The 25,718-nt window shown below is 40.5% G+C and overlaps 1 protein-coding gene across 1 annotated transcript; it reads right to left on the bottom strand.

Moving 5' to 3' along the window:
• Positions 1–542: 542 nt before the first annotated feature.
• On the bottom strand, positions 543–21,304 carry LOC137294458 (protein bark beetle-like). The gene is made up of 15 exons (XM_067825479.1): positions 20,781–21,304; positions 18,887–19,065; positions 17,876–18,072; positions 16,658–17,014; positions 15,976–16,229; positions 15,337–15,616; positions 13,089–14,593; positions 12,124–12,364; positions 10,728–11,474; positions 7,700–10,201; positions 6,472–7,144; positions 5,657–5,811; positions 5,007–5,101; positions 3,686–3,893; positions 543–2,437 (listed from the first exon to the last, which is right to left on the bottom strand). Exons 1-15 carry the CDS (start codon positions 21,159–21,161, stop codon positions 891–893), a joined length of 9,321 nt encoding a protein of 3,106 aa, XP_067681580.1. The 5' UTR covers positions 21,162–21,304; the 3' UTR covers positions 543–890.
• Between the last annotated feature and the right edge of the window lie 4,414 nt (positions 21,305–25,718).

Genomic DNA, 25,718 nt, shown 5'->3' with positions numbered 1-25,718 from the left:
CCATTAATGTACAACATTTACAATCATCTCAGCACAAAAATGGCCCTGAAGAGTATGAGATGTTTTAGGAGAAAGGATTACAATCTTGGGCAAACAAATCATATATGATGGGTATAGAATGTGACTCATGTTCTATAAAAGCTGATTACTTTTTATCTAAACAGTGGTTACCTGGGAACTTTGGACTACAGAGAAAATATTTATTTCTTCTTTATTGCAAGATTGCAAGTTCAGCTCATGTTAGACAGCACCAAAACAGCCCAAGTTCCTTGCACATGTTGTGCACTGTAAAATGGCCATATACAAAAACATGGCTTGAGCATGGTTTATAAAATATGTTCCATATAAATATGTCCATCTTCCCTAAAATATTAAATATACAGTAAGACAATGTTTTCTCTCAATGACAAGAAAAATTGCAACAGATATGGTACTTCTTCGTATATTGGAGTGTTGTATTTTCCCTGTTTAGGCTCAAGTGAAACCAAACATGAACCAAAAAACTATTACAAACACAGCCAAATCTCAGTGTCCCAACAGCATTTTTCTTTTGAAATTGTACCTGACATAATATTTTATCAAACTTTTCTTTTTTGCTTTAATCTCCACTAAGACGATACAATGTACCCTTTCTCTTTTCTAAATCTGAGTCAACATCTAGATCACTATTTCTTAAAACAATCCTCAGACCTCTTTGACAGGGATCTGTTACACAAAGTGATCTTAAGGATACACCAACCACATGTCTGTGTAAAGAATAAGTCTGGCAGCTGTTGGAGTACTGAGAATTGCTGTGTGAGACCCATGTTCCACAGATCCTTGTCCTTCTAATACCCACGTCACTGATGCAAGTGGTATTGATATTTTTTTTTCTCTATTGTCTCAGTAACCTAGATCTCAGTCTCCACACTCTCTTCATTTGGAGATTTGAGCTTCTGCTGGAGGTACAAGACATTATCCCGAGGCACTGTACGGTAGGTGGGCGGATGAGCGAATCTCTGTTGAGGTGGCGGCTGCACCGATGGAGATGCCTCAATCACTGATGGCTGCACTGTCAATGGAGAAGGTCGATCAGGTCGGTGTGCAGGAACAGGTTTTACACGAGCAGCTGGAACTGGTGACTGACGATTACTATCCTGAAACCCTCGTTGGAAAGGTTTGGGTGATTCTCTGAACTCTGGCGTATTGCTGCCAGGTGGGTAGTCATATATATCCGGTGTGCGTGTTCGTGGTACTGGCTGTGGTCTGGTGATTGGAGGGCGATGGTATCCTGGTACATTTCCATACCTGTGGTCACTGCCAGACTCTGAAGGCACATCATCGTATAGATTTGGTGTAGATCTGGCTGATGTCTGTAGTTGATGCTTACTGGGGCTATAGCCTGGAACATTGCTGTATCTGTTGGCACTGCTGGTTTCCGAAGGGACATCATCATACAGATCTGGAGTGGACCTTGCAGGCATTCTCTGTGGACTCTGGGGATTGTACCCAGGGACATTTCTGTATCTGGGATTACTGCTTGTCTCTGATGGAACATCATCATATAGATTGGGTGAAGGTCTCTGTTGGGGAGAGTTGTGTCCTGGGACATTGCTATAGCGACTTAAGACAGGGGGAGTTGGTGGGGGAGTGGGTAGAGGCTGTGAACGGAGATCAGATCGCTGGGATGCGAGACTTTGAGTGCTTTGTGGAAGGAAGATTGTATTCTTGACAGGAGTTGATGGACTTTCTGGAGCACTGAAGCTGGACAAGGACTGTTTGTGGTAACTCTTGACATCATCGTCATCGTCATCTTCTTCATCACCATGGTCATAATTGTACGCAATTTCCTGTGATCCTACGTGACGAAGATTCCCATTCCTAACCCTGGGAGCCTGGCCCTGGTGATTGATGTGTCCGCTGTTATACACCGGACCTTCAATATTCTCCAAACTCACTTTCACGTCCTTTTCATCAACATCATCATCATCAAATGTATCATCAAAGCCATCATCATCATCATCTTGCATACTCTCATCAGGATAATAACCCTTGTTATGAAGAGGCTGTTTCCTGAGGGATGCCATTGTCCGACCAACAGCAGGTCGAGGAGCTGATTGAATACTCTCCACACTGTTACCAAGACTTGTTCCTCGAGAGGTTCTTGAAGCATAAGAATGTTGAGACACTTCATCTCTGAAGTCATTCATCCGTTGTCTGGATGTTCCAGTGGACAAGACAGTCAGCTGAGATTTGCTTCTGATGCTTCCCCTGATTGACGATCTGATGGACATCGCTCGCTCGAACCTTTCCTTGCCTCGTCTGCGAGACTTGATAAACCACAAGATTGCAATGATGAGGATGACGAGGACAATAAGCCCTCCAATACCAACGCCAATACCAATGGCTAGTGCTGTCACATAGTCTGTTACCTCTGGGGGCTGAGTAATATACGGATCTGAAAAGACAGGAAGTCATCTATTACTCGGTGGGCAGGGGGTGAATCGGTGACTGATTTACGCCACAGTAGTGTCTTAAAAGTTGAAGTGAAAATAACTAATCTGGAAGAGCATACCATTTGTTTTTGCTTTTTAATGAAAAATAAGGCACTTATCAGCCAAAGATGTACATAATACAAAACTGAGATGACATGTTTAATGAATATGGCAACATATTAAGAAAATGCTGAATGAATGAATGAATGAATGAATGAATGAATGAATGAATGAATGAATGAATGAGAAGAAAACAGGATTTTCATAAAGAAGGAAAAAATAAAGAGCTGTATAAAAGGTTCCCATTGTGGGTCACAAAATAGACAAACTGAGCTCCGGTTTACTCTTCTGCTTCCCTAGTATATAACATGTAAGGCTAAATAAAAAAGGTGAAATCTTTCTCAGGCACTTGCGCATCACTTTTTCTTGTGTGCATAGCAATTTTATATTGCCATTTACAAAAAATAACTCTGATTTGTCTACTAAAAGATTGAGTGTCTGTAAGAGAGAGTGTGGCTGAATCTATAACTAACTCATTAACACATGCTAAACTTCCAAAGCTGTATTTCTAAGAGAAAAAAAATATGTGCTCCTCCCTCGTCACTCTCTTTTATACCAAAAATTAAAAAAACCCAACAAACCTACCACCCTCATCATTGCAGAATAAAATGTGCCTCAGAAACATTTAATTTTTTTTTTATGCTGCCTAAAGGAGCAATACAGAAATTATCGAAAACCAGACAATTACACAAACATCCATCAATATAGCCATGTTTAAAGGTCTGACACAACCATTATCTATGTGATAAAACACATCACTTTACAAAACACATCATAAATTATTAGAACATTCATGATAATTTTTTCCCTACTTTGACCTCCAGCAATATGATCTTACATAGTGTGAATATATACGACAGATCATGCTGAAACTGGCTACATACATTGCACTCATATAGGGAATAGAACTCCGGCCTTTAGTGCGGTGAGCAAACATCTTAACCACTAGGCTACAAATACATGAGCGAGTGAGTGAGTTGGGTTTTCTCCCACTTTTAGCAGTCTCCCAGCAACATCATAGCGAGGAACACCAGAATTTAACTTCACACACCCATGCGAAGTATTGAAACCGCATCTTTGGTGTGACAAGCAAACAATTTAACCAATACACTACCACAGTTGTGCAATCTCCTAACAATGCGTTTGCATACCTTTCTCACAGATGAATGGGTACAGGAGTCTCGTGCAGTCATCCTCGATGATCATGTTGCTCCCCTGAAGGGCAGCGCAGTACCCGGACTTCACATCCCCCATCACCCAAACACGCATCCTCGGATTGTTCACTGCACGCATCAGCCGCACCAAGTACTCCAAGAAATACTCTCGACCTCGCAAGTCTGCCAGGAAACCACCATTAGCCTGCAAATAATCACACCATCAGATGCTCAGTTTCAGTTTTCAGAGAGCAGGTCATTATCACCCTGTTAAAATTCATTGTCCATGTGTGAGTGCATGTGTGAGTATGTGTGAGTGCATGGTTTTATGCCACTTGTTCAGCATTATTACAGTGGGGTAAATGGGCTTACACATGTGGGAAATCAAACCTGGGTCTTTGGTGTGACAATCAAATGCTTTAACCACTAGGCTACCCAACCATCAGTCAATGTCTATGAAATCTGTGATGACCCAGTGCTTCTGTGATAAAATATTAAATAAAAGAAACGTCTGTACACACAATTATATGGACTGAACATTAAGAGTAGATATTCTGTTCTGAAAGCTGTTTACATCTGTGTGGTCATAGTACTTCCTATCTATGACTATCCTGTAAAACAAGAGCCAATGAACAATGAATAACATGGCTGACAAGTCAGACAAGCTTATGCATGTTATCTTATGTGAGCTGTACAGATCCACACTCATGATGCTATGCTTGCCATAGAAGGCGACTATGCTTGTTGTAAGAGGCGACTAAAATGGGATCGTGTAGCTCGCTGACTTGGTTGACACATGTCATCTTTTCCCAATTGCACAGATTGATGATCATGTTATTGATCACTGGATTGTCTGCTCCAGAATCGATTATTTACTGACCACTGCCATATAGCTGGAATATTGTTGAGTGTGGCATAAAACTTAAGTCATTCACTCGCTCATGATGTTAATCACTGGCTGCTCCATATCCCATCTTTTCCATGCTCTGGACCAACACTCTCTTTGTACAGAGAAGAAGATCTTTGTGAAGATCAGAGTTAGAATGGGCTGTCAGTAACCCATGCTTGTCAAAAGAGGTGACTAACAGGATGGTGTAGTCAGGTTCACTCACTTGGTTTACACATTTGCATAGATTGATGTGCTAGGTGTAGATCACTGGATTGTCTGGTCAAGACTCTCAATTATTTACAGACCACACCACATAGCTGGAATATCGCTGAGAGCAACATTAAACAACAAACAAACAACCATCCTTTGAACCCAGCGGAAGTTTGGTATAGTATTAAACAGAGAAACAATCCAGTGGAAGCAACTCACCCTACAGAATTCATTAGCCTCGTAGAAAGGCAGGGCTCCGCCCATGTACCTGTAGCAGCGCCCTGTGTCCAGCTTCCAGCCTGGTCGACACTTGCCTGAGGCCAACACAACATGGTCAAATAAGGTCAGTCGTAACGAACACAGTTTCATTTCAACAGAGAGCGGAAGACATAGTACAGAAACATCCATAAACAAAGATTAAAAAATAAACAAAAACAAGTTCCCGGTAGTGACAAATCTACATGTGAACAGATGTTTAATATTTAAAAAAAAATGCAGTAAAAAGCATAGAGCATGAGTGTGAGGTAGCCACATAGCTCACTTTCATTAGACACAATTATACAACAAAAATAATTAAAAAATAAAAAAACCCACATAAATAGTAGCTACAATATCATAGTTAGTCTAAAAAATCAACAACTAAGTCTAAGTTTACTATGAGTAACTAGGGTTAAATGTATAACAGACATTTTGAACATGCTTCAAATCAGTTTAAATCTATATATCACAGAAACAGATGCACTGCCACAGATATTCTTACTATTCTCTTGAGCTTGTTGACAAGACAACTGTGGTGGAATAAGGATCTAAAACATCCCTTAGCATTTCACAGAAAGTGTCAGAGTGATCTTTATTTCTATGGATCTCACCATCAACAACCGATCTGTTGTCCAGCTTTGGCGGCGCAAAGACAACTGGAGACAGCAGTGGGTTATCTGATTCATCCCAGATCTTCCCATTTATGTAGCCGATTCTGTCCGAACCCCACCAATTCTGAGTGGCATTCACAGGAAGCTCTGAAGGACTGCAAACCATAACAATTAGTTTAACAAATGTACAAAGTCAAATACAAGTATCAGTATAAAGTAAGGGGAGACAATCACTCATCTGACTGAAAGTGAAGCAATGCTGCCTCCATGTGTAGGAGTGGAGGCATACTGAGATGAGACACAGGTTGTGAACGCTTTCATGAAGTCAAAAATGTGGTGCTGACTGACTATGTCTTATATCAGGGGCAACAGGGAATCTTAGCTACAACTACTGTCAATCTGTGTTCTAATACAGGGTAGGAGACTGCCATTTTACAATTTCTTTGTGAAACTGGACCCAGACAGGTTAAGTGATTCTCAACCAAGATATTAATTGAAATATGCAGAACTCAAAGAATGCTCCCTGGAATCAAAATACAGTGGAAGCTGTCAAACTGGCATTTGTCCAATCCGGCAAGTCATCAACACCGGCATAAAATCTCAGTCCCATTCGTGACTTGTACATTTATCATGAGCTCTACAATCTGGCACATTGTCTAAACTGGATTATTTATTCAGTCCCAATGAGTGCCAGTTTAGACAGCTTGCACTGTACAATCATTTGCTTATGTTACAAGTTTAAAATGCATTTTAGAAATTTTGGACAAGAATTAACCAGTTAAAATCAGTCAGAGAAACAGAAAACAGATTCTTACTCTTCTTTCAAGCTTGACTGGAACTCAAAGTCGTTCAGCTCATTGACAAGATAGTTATGGTGGAAGACTGGGCGACCTCTGCCCACCTTGACAGTACTCTCATACAGGGCCGTTGCGTTGTTGTCATCGAAGCCACACCTAGTATACTCCTGCCGTGCCTGTGGATCAGGATTATTATAGGCAGCCAGGATGTAATGACCGACGTTATTTGTGATGACATTGTAGGTGAAGTTCACAACAACATCCTTGATGTGAATGACGTCACGGTAGTCCCCTGCTGTGTAGTTGTAGAAGTAATTTTGGAACAGGAAAACACGCTGGTAGTAATGACCTGAGATGTTGAGAGCCTCACCATGGGAACCATATGCAAATACATTATTGGAAATGTTTCCACGTAATGCAGTTGCAATGGTTTTGGTCCTGGCAGAGAAATACATTCCTCCTTTGTTTCGACCAATGTAGTTGTGGCTGAAGTCGAACAGAACTGTTCCTTGCAGTGAAATATCAATCGTTGGTGGAGAGGTCAGGTTCAGTATGGCAACACCATTATCTTCAAGCCAACAGTGATCGATGAAGAGTGATGGATTTATCTCCCCTACATTTTTATACTGAATGGCGCCATCTTGGTTGCTTCTTATCACTGTCTGCTGCAGCACATGTCGGTAGTTGCTGTCTGTAGAACAAGATAATACATCTCAAATCTTTGTCTAAACCCAACATGACATCATCTGTTTGTAAAAATACAATCACAAAATAACTTTTACTGATTTCTGACAATTCAAATTTGTTAAAGAAACTGAATAGTAAATTAATATCAAACTGCAACATTTTAACTTTTTTTTTTATTTTGTCATCAATGTCTTTCACATGGGTACATAAAATCAGCTTTCAGTAACACTAAGGATGCATTAAGATTTGAAGAGAATTATATGATTATGAACTGTCACGATTTCATTTGTATTGAGCTGTGTAATTATGACAATACTGCAAGAGGTTTATGGCTAAACAGTCTGAAAGCTGTCTGGGGTATCAGGTTTATTTCCCTCATAATAATCTGCATATAGAATATACAATTAAGATACACACATGAAGATGGTTATATAATCAAATTTTCGAAAACTCCACTGAGCCTTTTTTAGTTTCAGCTGTAAATTTTGAAAAGAAATGCACGGCAAATTTTTTCTAAAGAGCAAGAAAATACACAGATGTGGTCTATATGTTAACTTACCAGGATATGTCAATCCCGTGGGTGGCACAGTTACGATTTCAGCAATAAATCCATAATACTGGAAGGAGACAGAGGCGTGCATGAGAACGGTGAGAGTATCACCAGTGCTGGTGTACTGCCTCAGCACATCCTCCCCACTTGTGTTGGCCAGGATTTGTTTCAGCAGGTTATCCATCCGACCATCAAACAACTCAATGGAGTTCCGGGAGAAAGCTTCATGGAAGAGATTAAGCTGAAGAAATCGGAGTCCAACAGTCTTCCTTGGGTTGGAGCTTCTGATGATTTTGACACAGTCCACAGCTTTGTGAGAGTACTTATAGAATAGGATCATCCTGTTGTCCAGTGTGATCTCCTTCTCCATCCGACAGATGTCAACAAGTCCATATACATGGTATGGGATGGTACTGATGCCAAGCGGAGTGAAGGATGACTCTCGCACACTGGACTCCCCATTCAGGACAAGGACATTCACACCAAACCCAAGATTCCCAGAAATGTTCTGGTTCCGTATCTCCATCATGTCTCTGGGTGCGATGATGTCATACCCATTAGAGGCACATTTGGTGATGTTGATGTTCTTGAAGACTGGAGTGACATAAGTTGTCTGTATGGCCCCAACCTTTTCCCCATGCAGGATTCCAGCTCCTTCAATATCCATGTACTCAACATAGGAGTCTTGGTAAAACGTCTGGTCTAGAGTGAACTTCTCCTGGTAGCTGTCTGTAGCAAACCTGATGTTGCCCCAGTAGTCCACGTCACTCTCCAGGTTACGGGGCCCGCAAGTGATGAAGGTGTAGTTGGCAGCATAGATACACGGCAGCAGATTGTAGTTGTATCGCTTCTCGCACTGCTCCAGTGAGGTCTCATCGCCTCGACAGTAGTAACTAAATGTCCAGAACTCCTTTCGGAAGTAACTTGGTTTGCCATAAATGTAATGGTCATACAAATGGGTGAATCTGACGCGAACATTTATCGTTTCCTTGCCAAGAGCTCTGCAGACAACCTCTGCTGTTTTTTCATTGAACTGGTTGTCACACATAATGTTCCAGGACTGGGTGGAAGTGTTGTAGAGTTCCAGGAATCCCTCATCAGTGAAAAGAGTACCATCTCCTTTCAGATGCACATCTCCCAACACTTGACGCTTCTGTCTGTGTTCAGCATCTCTTTTCACTCTTGGTAAAGTTGTGTCCTTTAGAGGCTGGAGTTTGATTCTGTTGTATGGAAGTCCCCGAGCCTGAAGTTTGCCAAGAACAAGAATACCCACATTTGGTCTGAACTGCAGAACAGTTCCAGGAGCAATAGTCAGTGTTGCCTGTGGCATGACAGTCAAGTCAGCAACAACAGTGTATGGAGTGGATTGGTAGGGTAAACTCAGAGAATTAAACACTCGACCTCCAAGTCGGCGGAGGTCAAGAGGAACATCCACCGGGGGACCAGTGGCTAGGTCAGAATTAACATCTGACCTTGTTAAGTAGGGATGGTAGGATGCAATGGCATAGCTATTCCAGTCGTCAAAATCAAAGATCCTCTTCCTAATCACATCAATATTGGTTGAACCCCACCAGTTTTCTGTCACATCAACAGTGTTCCCAAGAGAGAGGGCTGTTGTGGCTGCCACCAGCTCAAATCCAAGGTCAGGATTCTCAAAAAGGTTTCGTCTGGCCTTCATGCTCTGTAGGCCTCGGAAGGCAACCGTGAAGGTTTTGGGGCTGTATTCAGAACCTGGCGCCACCTGTCCTGGAAAATAATTGTTGCCTTTTATTTCATTCAGCTCCATGAGTCCTGACACTGTGTTGGAGTATTCTGAATGGCTTATAATGTCCAAGTCGATCATGTAAGTCCCTGAGTTCGATTCAATCTTATTGCTGTATATATACATGTCCTTTTCCATGCCTGAGATGGTCATGAGGCCCTTCCGACACAAATTGTTTGTGAACGTGTTACTCCTAATGCTCACATTAGCATAATATCCGGCAACAGTAAAAGCAAATTTCTTGTTGTTCTTTGCAACGTTATCCTGGAACAGTATCTTGTGTTTTTTAACGCCTCCTCCCTCATCATTAACCCTTGGCAGCTCAACCTCAAAGCCACCATTGTTGACATTCATGATGTCAGTGCGCTTCACAGTCCAGTGCCAGACATTGTTGGCAAAGTCTACATGATTATGTTCGGCCAGAATTCCATACTCATTGTCAAGGAAGTGGCACTGGTCAATGGTATATTCAATGGTTGCCACCTTCTGAGGAATGGTCATCTCCTCCCACGTGGGGACATAGTCCTCGTTGTACTTGGTGACGCTCGGCATGTACATGGCCTCCTTCCTGCTGTGGAATACATTGATTCTTTCAAAGACGAATGTTTCTAGTTTGTGCCGATGGTACAGTTCGAGTTTCCTGTTGGACGGGTTGTTGTAATGCTTTGTAACAATGCCCTGGTAATTGTAGCTGAATGTACAGTTACGAAGATGTGTCTTCAGTTCTGGAGGCGTTGATTCGTATTGATCTGAAAACATGAAACAGCAGGTTACAGGCAAATCTAACATAGCAATGTGCCTAGATGTTTGATGTACAAAATCGATGCATGCTCAAAGCACTGACTTGTTAGTATAGTTGACGTGGTGCACTTGATTTGACCTCAGTAAGTGAGAACAACATCTGATTCACACTATTCCTGGAGTATGAGCACTATGCATCACTGGGTACTTATTACTTGAGTGAGTGAGTGAGTGAGTGAGTGAGTGAGTGAGTGAGTGAGTGAGTGAGTGAGTGAGTGAGTGAGTGAGCGAGCGAGCGAGCGAGCGAGCGAGCGAGCGAGCTTTAACCAGAAGGCTACCCCACCTTCCGTCCACTTCAGCAAACACCATGTGGATTCTGAGTGTGAGTGAGTACCCAGAAGAGATCTCCGATAGTAGGATATTATCAGATGACTCAATGAATATAGAGGCCAGTTTCAGTGATTTGGGCTTAAAAACACAAATGACATATAAACAAACAACCAACTAAACAAGAAATGGAAAGCGCATACTTACAAGATATTGCAGCAAAGGACAGCCTCCCAGAACGAACCCCTCCTTTTATTTCAAGTTTTATAGTGAGGTATTGAGACGAGGAGACAACGGGGAAGTCAATCAGATCCTTTTCAATCTTCCAGCTGTGCGTGTTTTGTTGAATCTGCGACCGACTCGAATCATACACTGTCACTTCCTCGATGTCAGTCAAAGGGGAGTAATCGAGCACCTGCAATGTGATGCGGAATGTGCTAGTCACAAACAACTCACAGAAATATGTTTTACTCTCCGTCGCAGTCCCAGGCTTAGTTAGCAGGAAGATCATCCCTCTATCACCAATGCTTAACTGTGGATTTTCCGTTATGTAGGTCCGTCGTGTGGCATAAATGGAGTTTCGGACAAGAAGAGAGTCATATTCTGTAAAGAACGGGTCAAACAAGAAGCCTGCAGAATCACTGTTTGTTACTCGGGTGTAGAGGATGGTCATCCTGGAGCTCCTCAAGACGACGCCATTGCCATTCACATTAGTAATGTTACCATATTCAAGCTTGTTCTCAGTGTGAGGGTGATTGAACTTGATGTGGATGGCATCGGACAGGGCGTCGTTAATGGTGATGTAGGACATCTGGTAGTAGTTGTAGTCGATCCTGAGGGCAGGAGTGTGGGCCATTGTTGCGTGATCAAGTAGACCGGCCTTGTGTATAGCAATGTGGCGCAACTGAGATGTGCAGGCTTGGCCATCCTTAGGTGTGGCCGGGAATGTTATGCCTGAAAAGGAGCAGAAAAATGTTTTCTTAAAACACATCATCAAATATTATTACTATTATAAACTAATATAACAGAATGGTCAACATACTTCTCCATCCATGGATAAATTTTTGGTGACTTTTGCAAAAGATTCCACCTTTTTCAAGACCCTAGACAAAAGTCTAAATCATTCTGCACTCACATACATCACATGTGTTTTGACAATTGACCACCATTATATTGATAACCACACACTGACCTTCAGCTGAGCTTGATGTTATGGCTAATGTATTTTATCAACATGATCAAGTTACATATCATGGTCACTTAAATAATAATGTCTTTAGTTGAAACCAACAAAGGACTGGTGTAGATAAACCGATGAACAGTGAAGTACAACAAATTCTCAACAACACATAAATAATGAGACAGTGTATTCTATCTGAATCTGGGTAGAAGACTAGCATAGAAAATTGCTGCAACTTGTTAAACTGGGCTGTTCAACCAGGTCAGTCTTAACCAAACAGTAATCAGCAAGCCATTGCTACTAATATAATAGGATATGAACTTGCCCAGCAACCTGGCAGAAAAAGCTGCACTTTCTTCAGCTGGGCTGTTCAAAACTGGCCCTGGTAGCTGTTCCCAAAGCAGTAACCAACATGATACAAACCTGCCCATGTAGCTGGTTCACATCGAAGGAACACGTCCATGTTGTGAGTGCACTGATGTTCCCCATCTCGGGCTGCACGACACTGTGTGAGGTCAGTATCCACGTCATCACATTTCACCCAGCTCATCAGGATCGGCTGATTGGTGGGGCCGTACTGTTTCTGTCGAGCTGTTGGTCTGTCAGGGTTGTAGACAAGACCTAATTGCTGACAAGCCAACAGGGAGTTCTGCTCTGACCATCCCTATAGAGCAAGTAAGTGAACAATCAGTTGAATGATGAGTGGTCAATGTTCACCTCCAAATACTGCTAGTACAAACATGAAATTGAGCATGAAGACTAAAATTTCAGTGATTCGAAGAAATCAACTTGCACTGTTTTCAGCAGATCATTTTATGATTACAAGTTCATCCTTAAATGTATCATGGATAAGGTTAGGGCTTAAGTCTGTATGATCCCTAAACAATACTAAGTAAAACAATACACTGATGCCGATGTAGCAGGCCATTTCTTTCCTCGTCTAAGCTTTCCTTGGGGAGAATCTGGCCTAGGACACACATTCCCCGGGAAAGATTAAGCCTGGACATAAGGGGAGTTTGTTCTAGGTCATGGCCTGATACACTGGATCTTTTTGTTCTGTCCACTATTTGGGTTGTAAACATGATGGATATGATAACATTATGATGTTAGCCATCTCAACGCAGATGTTTCAGGTACTGCAGATTTCAGCCCCAAGGACACTGACATGCTCATTTATGTGCTTACATAGTTTCTGAATACATTTATTGTGTCAATCTGACATAATCCACCAATCTGAAGACCAGGTTTTTCAGAATTTCATGCTTCACTTTTACAAAGTGTAAACTAAACTGATATTAAAGAAAAAACATCTGATCAGAAGACTCCAACAGTAGACTATTCTTTCAAACAGTTTTATGCTCCAAAGACTGAGCTTGATGGCCACTGACCTGATTACAAACAGTTCCCCATTCTCCATTGATGTCAACCTCCAGACGACCTTCATAATCATCCTCACCATCCACCAGACGAACGGATGCTGTTCTGTTCTCAACAGGCAGGATGTCAGGATCGTCTCTCAGACGGAACTGTACGGTGTTGGAAACTTCATGGCCATCTGCTCTCAAACAGCCATGCACCACCATACCAACAGAACTCTCAAACTCCAGCACCACCCCTCGACCAAGAACAAGGGATCTCCCAGGAATTATGAAAATGTCTCGGTCCACATGATACACTGTATGATCACTAGCTGTAAAATCACTGTCCTCCAGGACTCCACCAATTAAGTTGCCAGGACGACTGAAGTGCCAACGGAACCGAGGCACGTCGTCACTGACGATGTTGTCATAGAGACGATCTGTCTTGAGAACAGGGTAGTAGTTGATTCTGGCCAGATTGTACCGGTCATCCTGGTCAAAGATGGCTTTGTGGATGGGCTCCAGCTGTTGTTGCTGGAGAACCTCGACCCCCCACCAGTTCTCGGAGCCAGTGATGATTACAGATGGATCAACAAGATGGGTGGCGATTTCACGCACAGAGTTTGGATTCTGAATCCAGTTTCGTTGCACCAGGACATTTCCAGAAGATACAACCACCACTGCATTAGCTTTGCTCCTCGGGTTTAGAAACATGAACGAGTCCTGAATAGCATTTTCCACTAATTTGTTAAACTTAAACTCCATTTTCTGAAATGGACTATTTTGAGTCAACCTCATACTTACTGCATAGCGTCCATAATTATCCGTGAACAGGTTCTGAAAAATGCGATAGTCTACTTCAAACTTTTGATACCACCTACTTATAAGCAGATCGTATCCATTGTCAATCAACACACCTCCAAGACTGTGATTCTGAAAAGTATTATTGCTAATAATACCCACAGTATTCACCATTGGCCGCACAAATATGGCATGTCGGAAGTTTGAGTCAAATTTATTGAAAGCCACGCTGAAATTGGTTGGTTTTGTTGTCGAGATATTGCATGACAGATACTCAATTGTTTCATCAAAATTGAATGCAAAGGAGCTCTGATTGATCAAAATACTTCCTCCCTTGCAGTAATTTCCAACTCGAACAGCACGCCATTCATTCAACTTAAATTCTGATCGGACAATTTCCATCTTCTGCTGCGACTCAATCCTGGTCCGATTCAGCAGGAGATATTCTGTGATGATTCCATAGCCATGGCTTCCAATGATCTTTGTGTTGTTGATGAGCTGGAAGCCTCCAGAGTAGGTGATGTTGATGCCTGCTGCCATGTTTCTCTCAAGGAGGGTGTTATTCACAGTTACTTCCCCTGCTCCTTGATAGACTCGTATTCCTGCGCCATACCTGTTGTCTGAGATTTCACTGGTGTTGAAGAACACCTTGTTGCGCATGTCTTGGATATTGACACCATAGCCTGTATTGTTGGATACTTGAGAATAGATCAGTCGGAAATCGTCGTCAGTTCCTGAAACAACATTAATGGATCAAATCATGATTTTAAAAATATGGTAACTGCAAACAGTTGGTTCATTGTGATTTCAGCAGCCATTCACTCCACTGACATTTAACTAGTTTTGTGTTCCGGACATTTTACAGAGGCACTTTATCACTGGCTGGTTCACCCTCATTTTTATGTGTACATCTGAATGAAGTCTGAAGAATTGATAACCCACAATTGTCAGAAGAGACGACTAACAGAATCATGTGGTTAAGATCACTGACTTGAGGCATGCCACTGTATCCTAGATGTGTACCTATCTAATCCTCTGTAGACTCCCAGGAATTCTGGGTAACAACATATGTCCATATGACCACTGTATCCCTATTGGTTAGATCTGTTAGCTTGTGATACTGACCAAGCTGACCCAAAAAGATCCGGGTTAGAATATTGGCCTTCAGTAACTGATGTTTGTTTTAAGCGGCAACTAACAGGATCAGTATGGGATCTACCATCACCTTAGAGCTAAGACAGCTTTGCGTAACTGGGCCCTGTTCTTTAATATATCTAACAAAGAAACGGTGGGGTAGCCTCGTGGTTAAAATGTTTGCTTGTCACGCTGAAGACCTGCTTCGATACCCAACATGGGTATAATGTGTGAAGCCATTTCTGGTGTCCCTAACCATGATACTGGTGGAATATTTCTAAACAACAGCATAAAATCAAACTCACTCCAACTCAGCCAAACATTCAAAAGCATTACTACCTACCATTAACAAAAACTGTAGTCAATCTCATCAGGATACGGATGCAGGGCTTGAAAGACTCGCACTGATGGTTCTTTGGAATGTTGAATCGGAAGGCGATGTATGCTTTATTGGTCCTGGTGGTCACTGACTGTGGAAAGCTACCGTTGGTTATATCATACGTGCCAATGAGAGTCCCTGTACTTGACTGCTCTCTTATTTCTAAGCTGCCACTGGCCACCTTGTCTCGTATCAAGTCTAGAAAGTGAATCACCACCTTCTTGTTCTCAAGTGTCTGGTACGTCTGCAAAGTACATGAAATATCAAAATTAGTAATCATAATGTTTGCCTCTTGATGGCAAAAATTACTTAACCTGCAGTTAGCAATATTCCAGCTTGGCCTCTCATGACCCTGACGACATATTATCTGAAAAAATCATAAACAGGTTTGGCAAATCAGTCTCAACTCTATTCCCTTGGATGTATGCTGCCTCTCAAAGTAAACAGTCACATTCCTTTTTCATTTTACCATCTACACATTCATGGCTGAGTGAACAGAAGCATACGTTGGACAATGTTTACAGAGTTGCCTGAGCAGATGTCATGAGAGCACATGCTTCACATATAGAATCACAATTATACATGAACTACTATTCGGCTGACCTTGGAGCATGATATTCCTTGAACTAGCTTGTTTCCCTCAAAGTCAATGATGTCTTGGTAAATGTACACAGGGTACGTCTGGCCAATCAGGATCGGGGTTCTACAGAAGGACTTCTCCATAGGGAATCTGGTCAGGAAGTCATTGTAGGTGAGGTTTGACATGTACATCTTGATGCCGTCACCCCAGTTCTCCGTGATGTTAGTCATATTGACGAGGACGTTGCCCACGGCAGTTTGTACATAAATGCCATAACCTGTGCAGATTAACATGTTCATTTATACATATGCATAAAAATTTCCAATGAAAGGGTTGTTGGTGATCATCATTACCACTACTTTTTTTTAAGTAGCTTTTAAAAAAAATAGTTATCAATTTAATCTGTTTAATTTGTTGAGTACATCACCAACATTACAGTCTGCCAGCTTAATGTTGGAAGGGTCCATATTAGACAATGACAGTGAACCACCACCCCTACTGCAAAAGTGGTAGTGGGGTATCCACCATTCGCTTGACATGCGACCTGGGTTTGATTCCCCATATAGGTACAAAATGTGAAGCCCATTTTAGGAGTCCATCATCAAGATATTGCTGGAACAATGCTAACAGCAAACGAAGTGAAAAACTAAAATCTCTCACTCCTTACTAAAATAAAGCAATGTTACCATGGTAACTACCACTCACCTCTGTTTCTGTAGAGAGTGCAGTTAGCTATATGAATGGGCCCTTCAACATTAGTCAAGTTGAAAGCATGGTAGGCACTGTATTTGACTGTGACGTTGTTGAACACAGGGACATGTGGACTTGCACTTATTGCCGCTCGTTGGTAGTTCACTCCGATTCCTTTACCATGAAATATGTCTAGTCCAGCATACAGAATATCGGTATATTCAATCCAGGAAAATGTGGAATTGATGTAAACATTATCTTCAATGTTTTTCTCTGCCGAAGTGGAATTATAGAATTCTAACCCTCGCCAGTTGTCCGTTGCAAGACCATCCCGTAAACCCTCACATTCGAACCCTATAAGTTGTTGTCCATCTGCAAATAGAACATGTAATTCTGTATACACATCATCATAAAAATATACTGTATTCTGGCAGAGAAAACGAACCTCTGGCCAAAATCAGGACTTCATGGTTTGTAACATTGCTGCACTCACATTTATACTGTTATGTCTTTGCAGTCTCATTCCATCTGGGAATATCTAATAACATTTGCTTCAGGCTTTGGGACAAATGTCAGTCTATGACCAGGTCAAGTTAAACTTGGAGCAAGTGAATTGTGTTTGTGAACTTAAACAATATGTCATTTATATATTTATTACATATTCCACTGTATTTTGGCAGAAAGCCCAAAACTGAACTGGTATGGTTGCCAGCAAAACCATGTGAATATTTAACATTCAGTTCAATTCGAATTCTTTTTACTACTGACTTAATATCAAAATCGATAATGAATAATTTGTAAAAACTCACATTTTAACCAAGACACAATAAGAATCTAAATTTCTGTCTTCGTTGATTTATCAATCCAGTTACATGTATACCAATGAAAATACATTAATCATTAATAAGTCTTACTTTCTGCAAATAAAAAAAAAAAAAAATTCTCTCAGACAAGATTGTTCACATAAAGAGGTAAATCTTTTATTATAATTAAATGATCTCCATAAAATGATATTATTGTATTTTAATCTGTTTCAATATTGTTTCCTCATATTGATCAAGTCATAAAGTGGTGATCAGTCACTTATATAACTTCAGCAATGACCCCACTGACGACTTACAAGGAAAATCTATTTTCTACTACAACCATTCCAGCTGCTTCAGTGAGTGTTTAGAGAACAAACATGGCCACACAACGTAACAAAACACAGAGAAACATGTCCACAACTCTTACCACAAATGTGTTGTCCAAGCTGAATATTTGTCGCAGTCACACCTGGACAATCAAACAACGAGTTCTCCTGCCCTGTACACCTGGGTCTCTCAAACAGCATGTAGTCGGTGTAATTCTTAGCAAATGAGTGGTAAGTAAAGTTGCCTTTGAGGAATCCAAGATGGCGGCATGTTACGTTGGCATCTATTTCAGTGAAACTGGAAACAATTTTTTCAAATTTACAACACTTCACATCACTACCAATATACATACCACAACTTGTCAAAACAAAAAACATGCAGGCATACAGATAAATCAATAGTATTATCCAATTCCATAATTCCATGACTATCTACCACTGCTAAAATGCATTGCCATTCACACAAATATACTGAGTAATTATATCACTGTGTGTAAGGTTCATGGATGGTCTGTTTGTTGTGAAAACATACATATGAATTTCACTTAAAACAAAAATGCAAAATGCAACTCAAATACAATGAAATCATAGCACTGTGTATCAGAATCATGTATAAGGAACCTAAGTGACTGACCACAATGAAATAGAGACTATGTCTAACATTCACCTTGGTATCAGTTACAGTCAATAGATTTTGGTTGGCTTGGCTTGTTGTATTATGCCACACTCAGCAATATTCCGGCTACATGGTGTCAGTCTGTAAATAATCGGGTCTGGACCAGACAATCCAGTGATCAGCAACATGAAAATCTATCTGTGCAATTTGTATATGATGATGTGTCAACCAAGTCAGTGAGCCTGACCACCCAATCCCGTTAGTCGCCAAGCATGGGTTGCTTGACACTAATTCTAACCCGAATCTTCACAGGTTAGACTAAGAACCAGGCAGAGAATGGGCACCATCCTTCGACTAGTTTTCTGTTTATTTCAGCTATACCACATATATGGCTGTGGTCTGGAAATAAATCAAGTCTGGATCAGACAATCCAGTGATTAACCGAATCCATCCTGGCACACAAGCTTTTATCATATTCATAATGTTCACAGCTCACTTGACATAGTTGGTGCAGATTCCTCTCCACTTGTTCTGATACAACAAGTTAAGCTGGCCATCCATTGTGGTGTTTCCGTCAACCAATCGGGCATCAAAGTGCCAGTCACCTGATGGGTACCCCGTGTCCTCCCCCTTGTCCTTCGTCATCACGATACGTCCTCCAGGTTCGTCACTACCCTAGAGTCAGGAGTAACGTTCCATCAGAATTCAGGTTGTTATACAGGTTTCAATTAGGCAATTAGGCTGGCAATTAAGAAACTCAGGCCTTTTTCACAAAACAAGTTCAGCATAATGTGATTTATTATGACACTAATCTTAGCACTAAGGTGATCATAACTCTCATATTTGAACTATTATTATGACAATTGTAGTGCTAAGATCACTTTGTACAATAAACATGCGACAAATTAAATTATGAACAATGAAGAGGAGAAGGTGTGACTTTTAACAATCTTGTGTGGCATTACTATTTTAATCAATGGCACTTTCTGTAAATCTGGTCTTTCTTCCCTGTTGCCAGACGTATATCCTTCTGTTTACTTCCTCAGCCATGTAAGATCTATGTATACACATGTTCATTTGTTGTAAAATTTCTGTGAGAAAAAAAACTCTGTGAAAGATATTCTGATAGACTCCAAATGTAAAAATCTGTAATCCATTTCATTATATGAAATAAACTTAGTGATGCAATCAAATTTCATTTTTCTTTTGGACTCATCTTGCAAGGCCAACACCTCAAATCAATAAATAACTTCATGGCATTTGGCCTTTGCATTAACAACTGAGAAGAAGAATGCCACCAAATTCTTATTTGAAGAAGCTAATCAAGTAATTACATAATTAAGGGCCATGAAGGATGATGTTGGGTAGCAATGGCAAACACTATCTAAACACAGCCTCTCATCTTAATGAGATCAGTCCCCTGTGATCACATAGTTAATCCATTATGCAAACAGTCATGGTGTATTTAACAGAGCTTACATACAGATTATCTATATGATTATGAATTTACAGGAAGCTAAACTGTTCAGCCAAAAGCACTTTCCTTACGGGGACACATGCAGTAATCACTTTACAATACAGTCACACCCACCATACCTAATCGTGTGAGAAAAATTCATGAAATATGTAACTATTTGAACTAACAAAATGAAATAAATAGAATCTAATAAATAATAGATTCATGATGGTATTTGTTCCATGAAAATAATACAGCACAATGGTTTACATTGTGAATACATATAAATAATCAAGACTTCAATTTGTTAGCACACAGTTGTGTATGTAGTAACATGATACTCTAAAATGTTGTGTGAGTACACTGCACAAGTAAACTGGAGACCTTAAGTCATTAGTAAGGAATGAAACATTCATTCAATTAGCTTTTTAATCATATAAACAATATATTTCTTTACCACACATCTGCAAAGGGTTAAACTGACATAAACCAAAGAAACCTTTTAGAACAGCATGAATATTTGCATCTTTTTTTCGCATCAATGTTGAAAATATTCTTATAATTTTTGTGATATCCCAAGAAGGACAGAACTGATTACCACTTGCTATGCCTGAAGTTACAGAATCAGTGAAGCATGGCAAGTAAAATTCCAAGATCCATTTTCTGATTTAAAAAACGAATATTAAGAACTTGGGCCTTAAACTTAAAGAAAGGAAATATTACACACTGAAACACAAAACATTTTCTTATGGGTTTTTCTTTAAAATGTTTTCTTGACAATCTTTCACCGACAGTGAAAGGTAGATATCAACAATAGGCTAAACTTGTTGACCGTAATAAGTCAGTGTTGTAAATGTGTCTGCCAAAATTTTATTTATTGCTCTTGCATTGTATTATCGATCGTGTCGTTATGTACATTGTGTATTGAACTTACCCTGGATATGAGGGTTCCGTTCACAATTATTCCAAATCCTGGACCAAACCTCATCTCAACACCTGGTTCTATGTACAGACATCCCGAGGGTGCGATCTCTAAGTTGCCGTATGTGATGTGGGGGTTGTCAGCTCGCATCAGCGCCCGTCTGTCCCTGATCACGGCCCCAGCCGGGTACTTCGACACCCGGGGTTCCAAGCAGTGGTCGGGGATGTCGATGTAGTGTAAGAAATATACGATTCCATTTGCCACTACAGGTCGGCCAAGGTCTGGAGGAGGGGTCACAAACAGACTGCCCTGACCCTGGGAAATCCGAACGCTCGTAAAGCAACATAAACAAAACAATAACCACACACAGGTAGTTCCCTTTGAAGTCTCCATATTTCCTTTCGCGTGATGGTAAATATTTATGATTTACCTGTTATTTCCATATCTCTATACCTGTGTCATTTACATACTTTGCAGGTAAGTCACAGAGGGTCTACTTGCCCAGATTGATTTCCGTGAATACTGTTACCTGTATTCTCGTTTGAAATCTCGCTATCAAGTAGGTCACAACGTCGCCCCGATCAGGTGCGTGATGTGACAAAAATGTGGTCACATGACTGAATGTCTATTTTTAGATACAGGTAAGCGGGATAGGCCCCAGTGAATCTGCGTTGACAAAAACGTTATACGGATGTTATAAGGTTAAAGATTACATTTTCGATACCATGTTGCAACAAGAATTGGTTAATTAAGAGTTTTGGACAACTTTTCAGATCACTATTTAAAATGTTACTAACACACAATATACATTATAACAGACCTTACCTTACTAGATGGAATCAATATTATTTAACCAAATTTTTAAGTTTACTGTTTGTCCAGTATATATTCAACTTCTAGCATGAACAGTGAAGTTAATAGATCGAACAAATCAAGGAATAGAAATATCGGGACAGGACTATATACAAATTTCAAAATGGGTATATAGACGTCAAACTGGCTTAATTGATGAATTGTATGAATACATTCACCTACCCAGCTATAATATATGTTTGTTTATATTTTTGTTTACTCTTCAGCAGTGTGCGACAAAAATGTGCTTCACATGTGTAGACAGCTCCACACCGGGAAAGTCCCGGGACAATGATCAATACCGCCCACAGCAGCTGGGCCTATTGTTTGGACGATTCAGATAACTGATTATACCTCGGGCTGTCTCCTAAAAATAAATTAAACAGGAGTACATATTAAATAGGCGTCTTGGACAAGCTAGATTGCCTCATCCCGAAGAAATTATGGATTGTTCTAGGTTTCATACAGAAGTGAAACAAACATATCCAGGAAAGCCCCTGCAAGTTCATCCTCGATATCTCGAGCCTGGAGACTTATCGGAACGTATACCCTGGAGATATCGAGGATGCTGCAAGTTTAGAATATGATGTATCAAGTGTGTAAATAAAGGAAGTCTGGCGGCTCCTTTTCCTTGTATTTTATGGGGTAGCTTAGTGGTTCTGTGTTAAGCCCATTTTCTGGTGTCCACCGCCATGATATTGCTGGAATATTGCTAAAAGCGACGTAAGACCAAACTCATTTTCTCATTATATTCTTTGTCATGAATTGTGCGTTTATTTCTGTAAAATTTGTGAATTTCAGAGACTAGTAACTGTTTTTGTATTTGTTTAGTTCTGGGACCACCAGCCTTCCACTCGCTGTCCGAAACATTACACACATGTGCGGACTGTACATACATGGTTTGTAACTGACGTCTGTCAGTGCAAACGTAGTCATGAATTTGCAAGGTATAAAACTCCTAGCAATTTCAGCCAGACCAAAGGGCTGGCTAGATGTAAAACGTACCAAAAGCACAGAAAAACGTACCTCCCCAAAAAACATTTTTATATACATGTCTAAATGTCAACCCGACCGTGGGGCAGGTGAATTTGATAATCTGGCAGTCCGTGTTAAGAATAACCCGTCGGTCAGGGTATCTGGAACGCTGGCATTCGTCATTTCATTTGTCTATAAATACTGTCGACTAAATTTGGGTTATTACATTGTCATAGTATCATCTCAGTCATACTGGGTTCCGTCCAAACTAGCCTTGTGTTTAAAGATTTCAAAAAGAAAACGCCTCGGTGCAATGTAGCTTCGCTGTACAATATACGCGTGACTCCTCGCCTTAAACTGCACTTCCGAACTAATACCACTTCAGGCTGTTTATCACAATTCTGATTAGCGTCACGATACCTGTCCAGATAAAGCTGTAAACGAGTTTCGAAAAGGAGCGTGCACGCGATGAAATATATAGAGGATATTATATGAGTGCTCATGTTTACGACATGAGTGGCTAAATGTTGGTATTTCCCGAGCGAGAGCGAGGGATATACCGATATATAGCACAACTGTCGTAAACATGGTATGGTATGGGCACGAATATAACATGCCGTTTATTACCGAAGTCGTTAAATTGTGGAAAATATACCCAAATCTACTTTCAAAACTGATCTGGTTACCCATCATCGCTGCGTGTAGAACACAACGTCACAGGAACCGTGACGTCACGGCATTGTTCATGACGTCACGTTACCATGACAGAGTGATATGTTACCCTATTGCATCGTATGAAAAATATGAACCCCGTTATGTTCGCCCTCGTAGGTAATAAATAGTGTTACAAACACTTAAGACTAATGCAGAAAAGCTCACTGTCAACAACTAATTCATGAGCTGTGACGCCTTCGGTATTGCATAAAACATCAACAATCACGTCATTTTTTTAAACGAATATTTACCCATGACATCGTATATGATGAAAACAGTAATACAACAGTCAGGTTTTGTTTATCCGACGAGACAGGTCCTTTCAATATTGTAAACCAAAAGTCAATGTGTTCGAGTCCCAGCAAATGCAAAAATCTTCGCTACGTGTTAATGATATTGTTTTTGCTTCCAAGATGTCTTCAACAGCACCTCAAACTTTAGTGTCGGCAATTTAGTGTCGTAACTTTCTAATTTTAAATGTTGGCACCGTTGAAGGCATTTTTGAGAACTAAATGATAGCAGTTTGGAAAAAATAACACATGACGAATTAAAAACACAAACAAAAACAAAAGACCAAGTGTTCATAAGTAACAAAAACAATAAAAAAAAACAAAAACAAAAAAACATTAAACAAACAAACAAACACCACTGCGATTTTTCTTGAGGTGGGTGGCGGAAGCGATTTATTGGTACACCCGTAGTCGATGTCCATACTGAGAGCAGACAGATATTCGTATTCGCGAGTGGACATCTTGGTTTACTTTTGTGTTTACAATGTCGATAAACATCATGTGTTTTGCTGATTCCGCTGGTTCCAAATGTATTCCCGTGCTCCAACTCTAATGACAGATGGCAAAACATTTCTTTTGGTGTCTTTACATCACATACTTATTGGATGCTTCAAACGTAGTGCTTTGAATACCAGCTCTTCGTTTCCAAAATTCTTGATTACACTCTGTGTGCTTTAAAATGCCGATGGAACGTGGATAAGAAAGACCAGTACAAGAATCCACCCATCTGCCCATCCGTATTGTATTTTCCGACATTGATGGTTCTTGTACAACATGAGTACAGTGCCTTTGGTCAATGATATTTTGTTTACACTGACATTTGGTAAGTTCATCTTACTTCCAAGACGTATTATAAATGATCACGTCTGGGCAAGCATCACATCATCGGTGTGTGTTTTCAGTCACATCTCGTGATGTAACTACCCAGCCAATTAAGAAATCTCTTACGACCACCGGTTACCTTAGACCTGTTCCTACCCCATCTCCAGGGAAAGCAAGAAAGTGTACACATACACCGTGTGTCTAAGCAACACGGAAGCAGATTAATCCTTCTGACTGATCCATATAAAATGATGAACAGATAACGGAATGGTCGCTGGAGCTTTCCATTAATACAAAAACGTTTAACATAATTGGATTTGTCAGATGTTAAACTTCCATGTGACTAATTGATTGACTCGCTAATCCATACCGGAAGTATCTTGACAGCTATTAAATAATCTGTTGTTTTCGGATCACTGTTGATGACGTCATATACAAGGGTTCTTTATGATAAGACTATACGCGGCGAGTGACGTCATGGCGTCGATCTATGCAAGCGTGTTCTGATAGACACAGTTTGTCTTCACTATAAACGTCCACAGTCATCAACGATCGCTAAGGATAACCTGTACCTAACACTAGCAACTCTTCACTAATGTGGTCTCCAGCAACCTACGTTGTTTGTAAGAATCGACTAACGGGATCGGACATGGTTGACACATGTCATCACATTCCAGTTGCCTAATCTGATCATCATGGGTTGATCATTGTATTGTCTGGTCCACACTCGATTATTTTCAGAACGGCGTCACATAGTTGGAATATTGTTTAGTGCGGTGTTAAACAACAAACACACATAAGAAGCAACTCGCTGACTTGGTTCATATAAGTCATCGTACCCCAAATGCATTAACCTGCAGAGTGCTGCGTCAAATAACAAACAAATGAGGCATGCCTCTGTTCAACACGCGTGCTTAACGTCTGTCTAAGTCCACAACAGCGGTTCGTGTTCATTCAAATTAAAATCACATAAAAACCGTAAATGTAAATAGTGTGATTATATGGACCTATGACATATTTCATTGTGTTCGATTTTCTCATGTGTTGTGTATTGGTAGCATGTCATACAGACCCTGAAACAGATATCTCCAAGAGAGCCCATGCAAGTGTACAATATGTGTCAGGTCAAGAGTACTGAAGTTTCAGGTCATACAGTCCCAGAAACAAATAAATCAAAGTAAGCACATGCAAGTCTAGATTACTGCGGGGTTTTTTTCACAACTAATAATTTAAAGTCCCGAGGTTTCTTTTTATCATGTGTGATTAAATTAAATTTAGAACAGTCTTTGCTGTAACA

The sequence above is a fragment of the Haliotis asinina genome, chromosome 8 (genome assembly GCF_037392515.1).
Source record: "Haliotis asinina isolate JCU_RB_2024 chromosome 8, JCU_Hal_asi_v2, whole genome shotgun sequence".
Lineage (NCBI taxonomy): Eukaryota > Metazoa > Mollusca > Gastropoda > Lepetellida > Haliotidae > Haliotis > Haliotis asinina.
The sequence above is the reverse complement of the archived record's forward strand: the minus strand, read 5'-3'. Positions and strand labels throughout refer to the sequence as shown.

Coding starts and splice junctions, on each gene's coding strand:
- LOC137294458 (XM_067825479.1), bottom strand. CDS start 21,161: ATGGAGACTTCAAAGGGAACTACCTGTGTGTGGTTATTGTTTTGTTTA. Junction 19,066..20,780: donor ACGGAACCCTCATATCCAGG/GTAAGTTCAATA, acceptor TCCTGACTCTAG/GGTAGTGACGAACCTGGAGG. Junction 12,365..13,088: donor GGGGAACTGTTTGTAATCAG/GTCAGTGGCCAT, acceptor CTTGCTCTATAG/GGATGGTCAGAGCAGAACTC.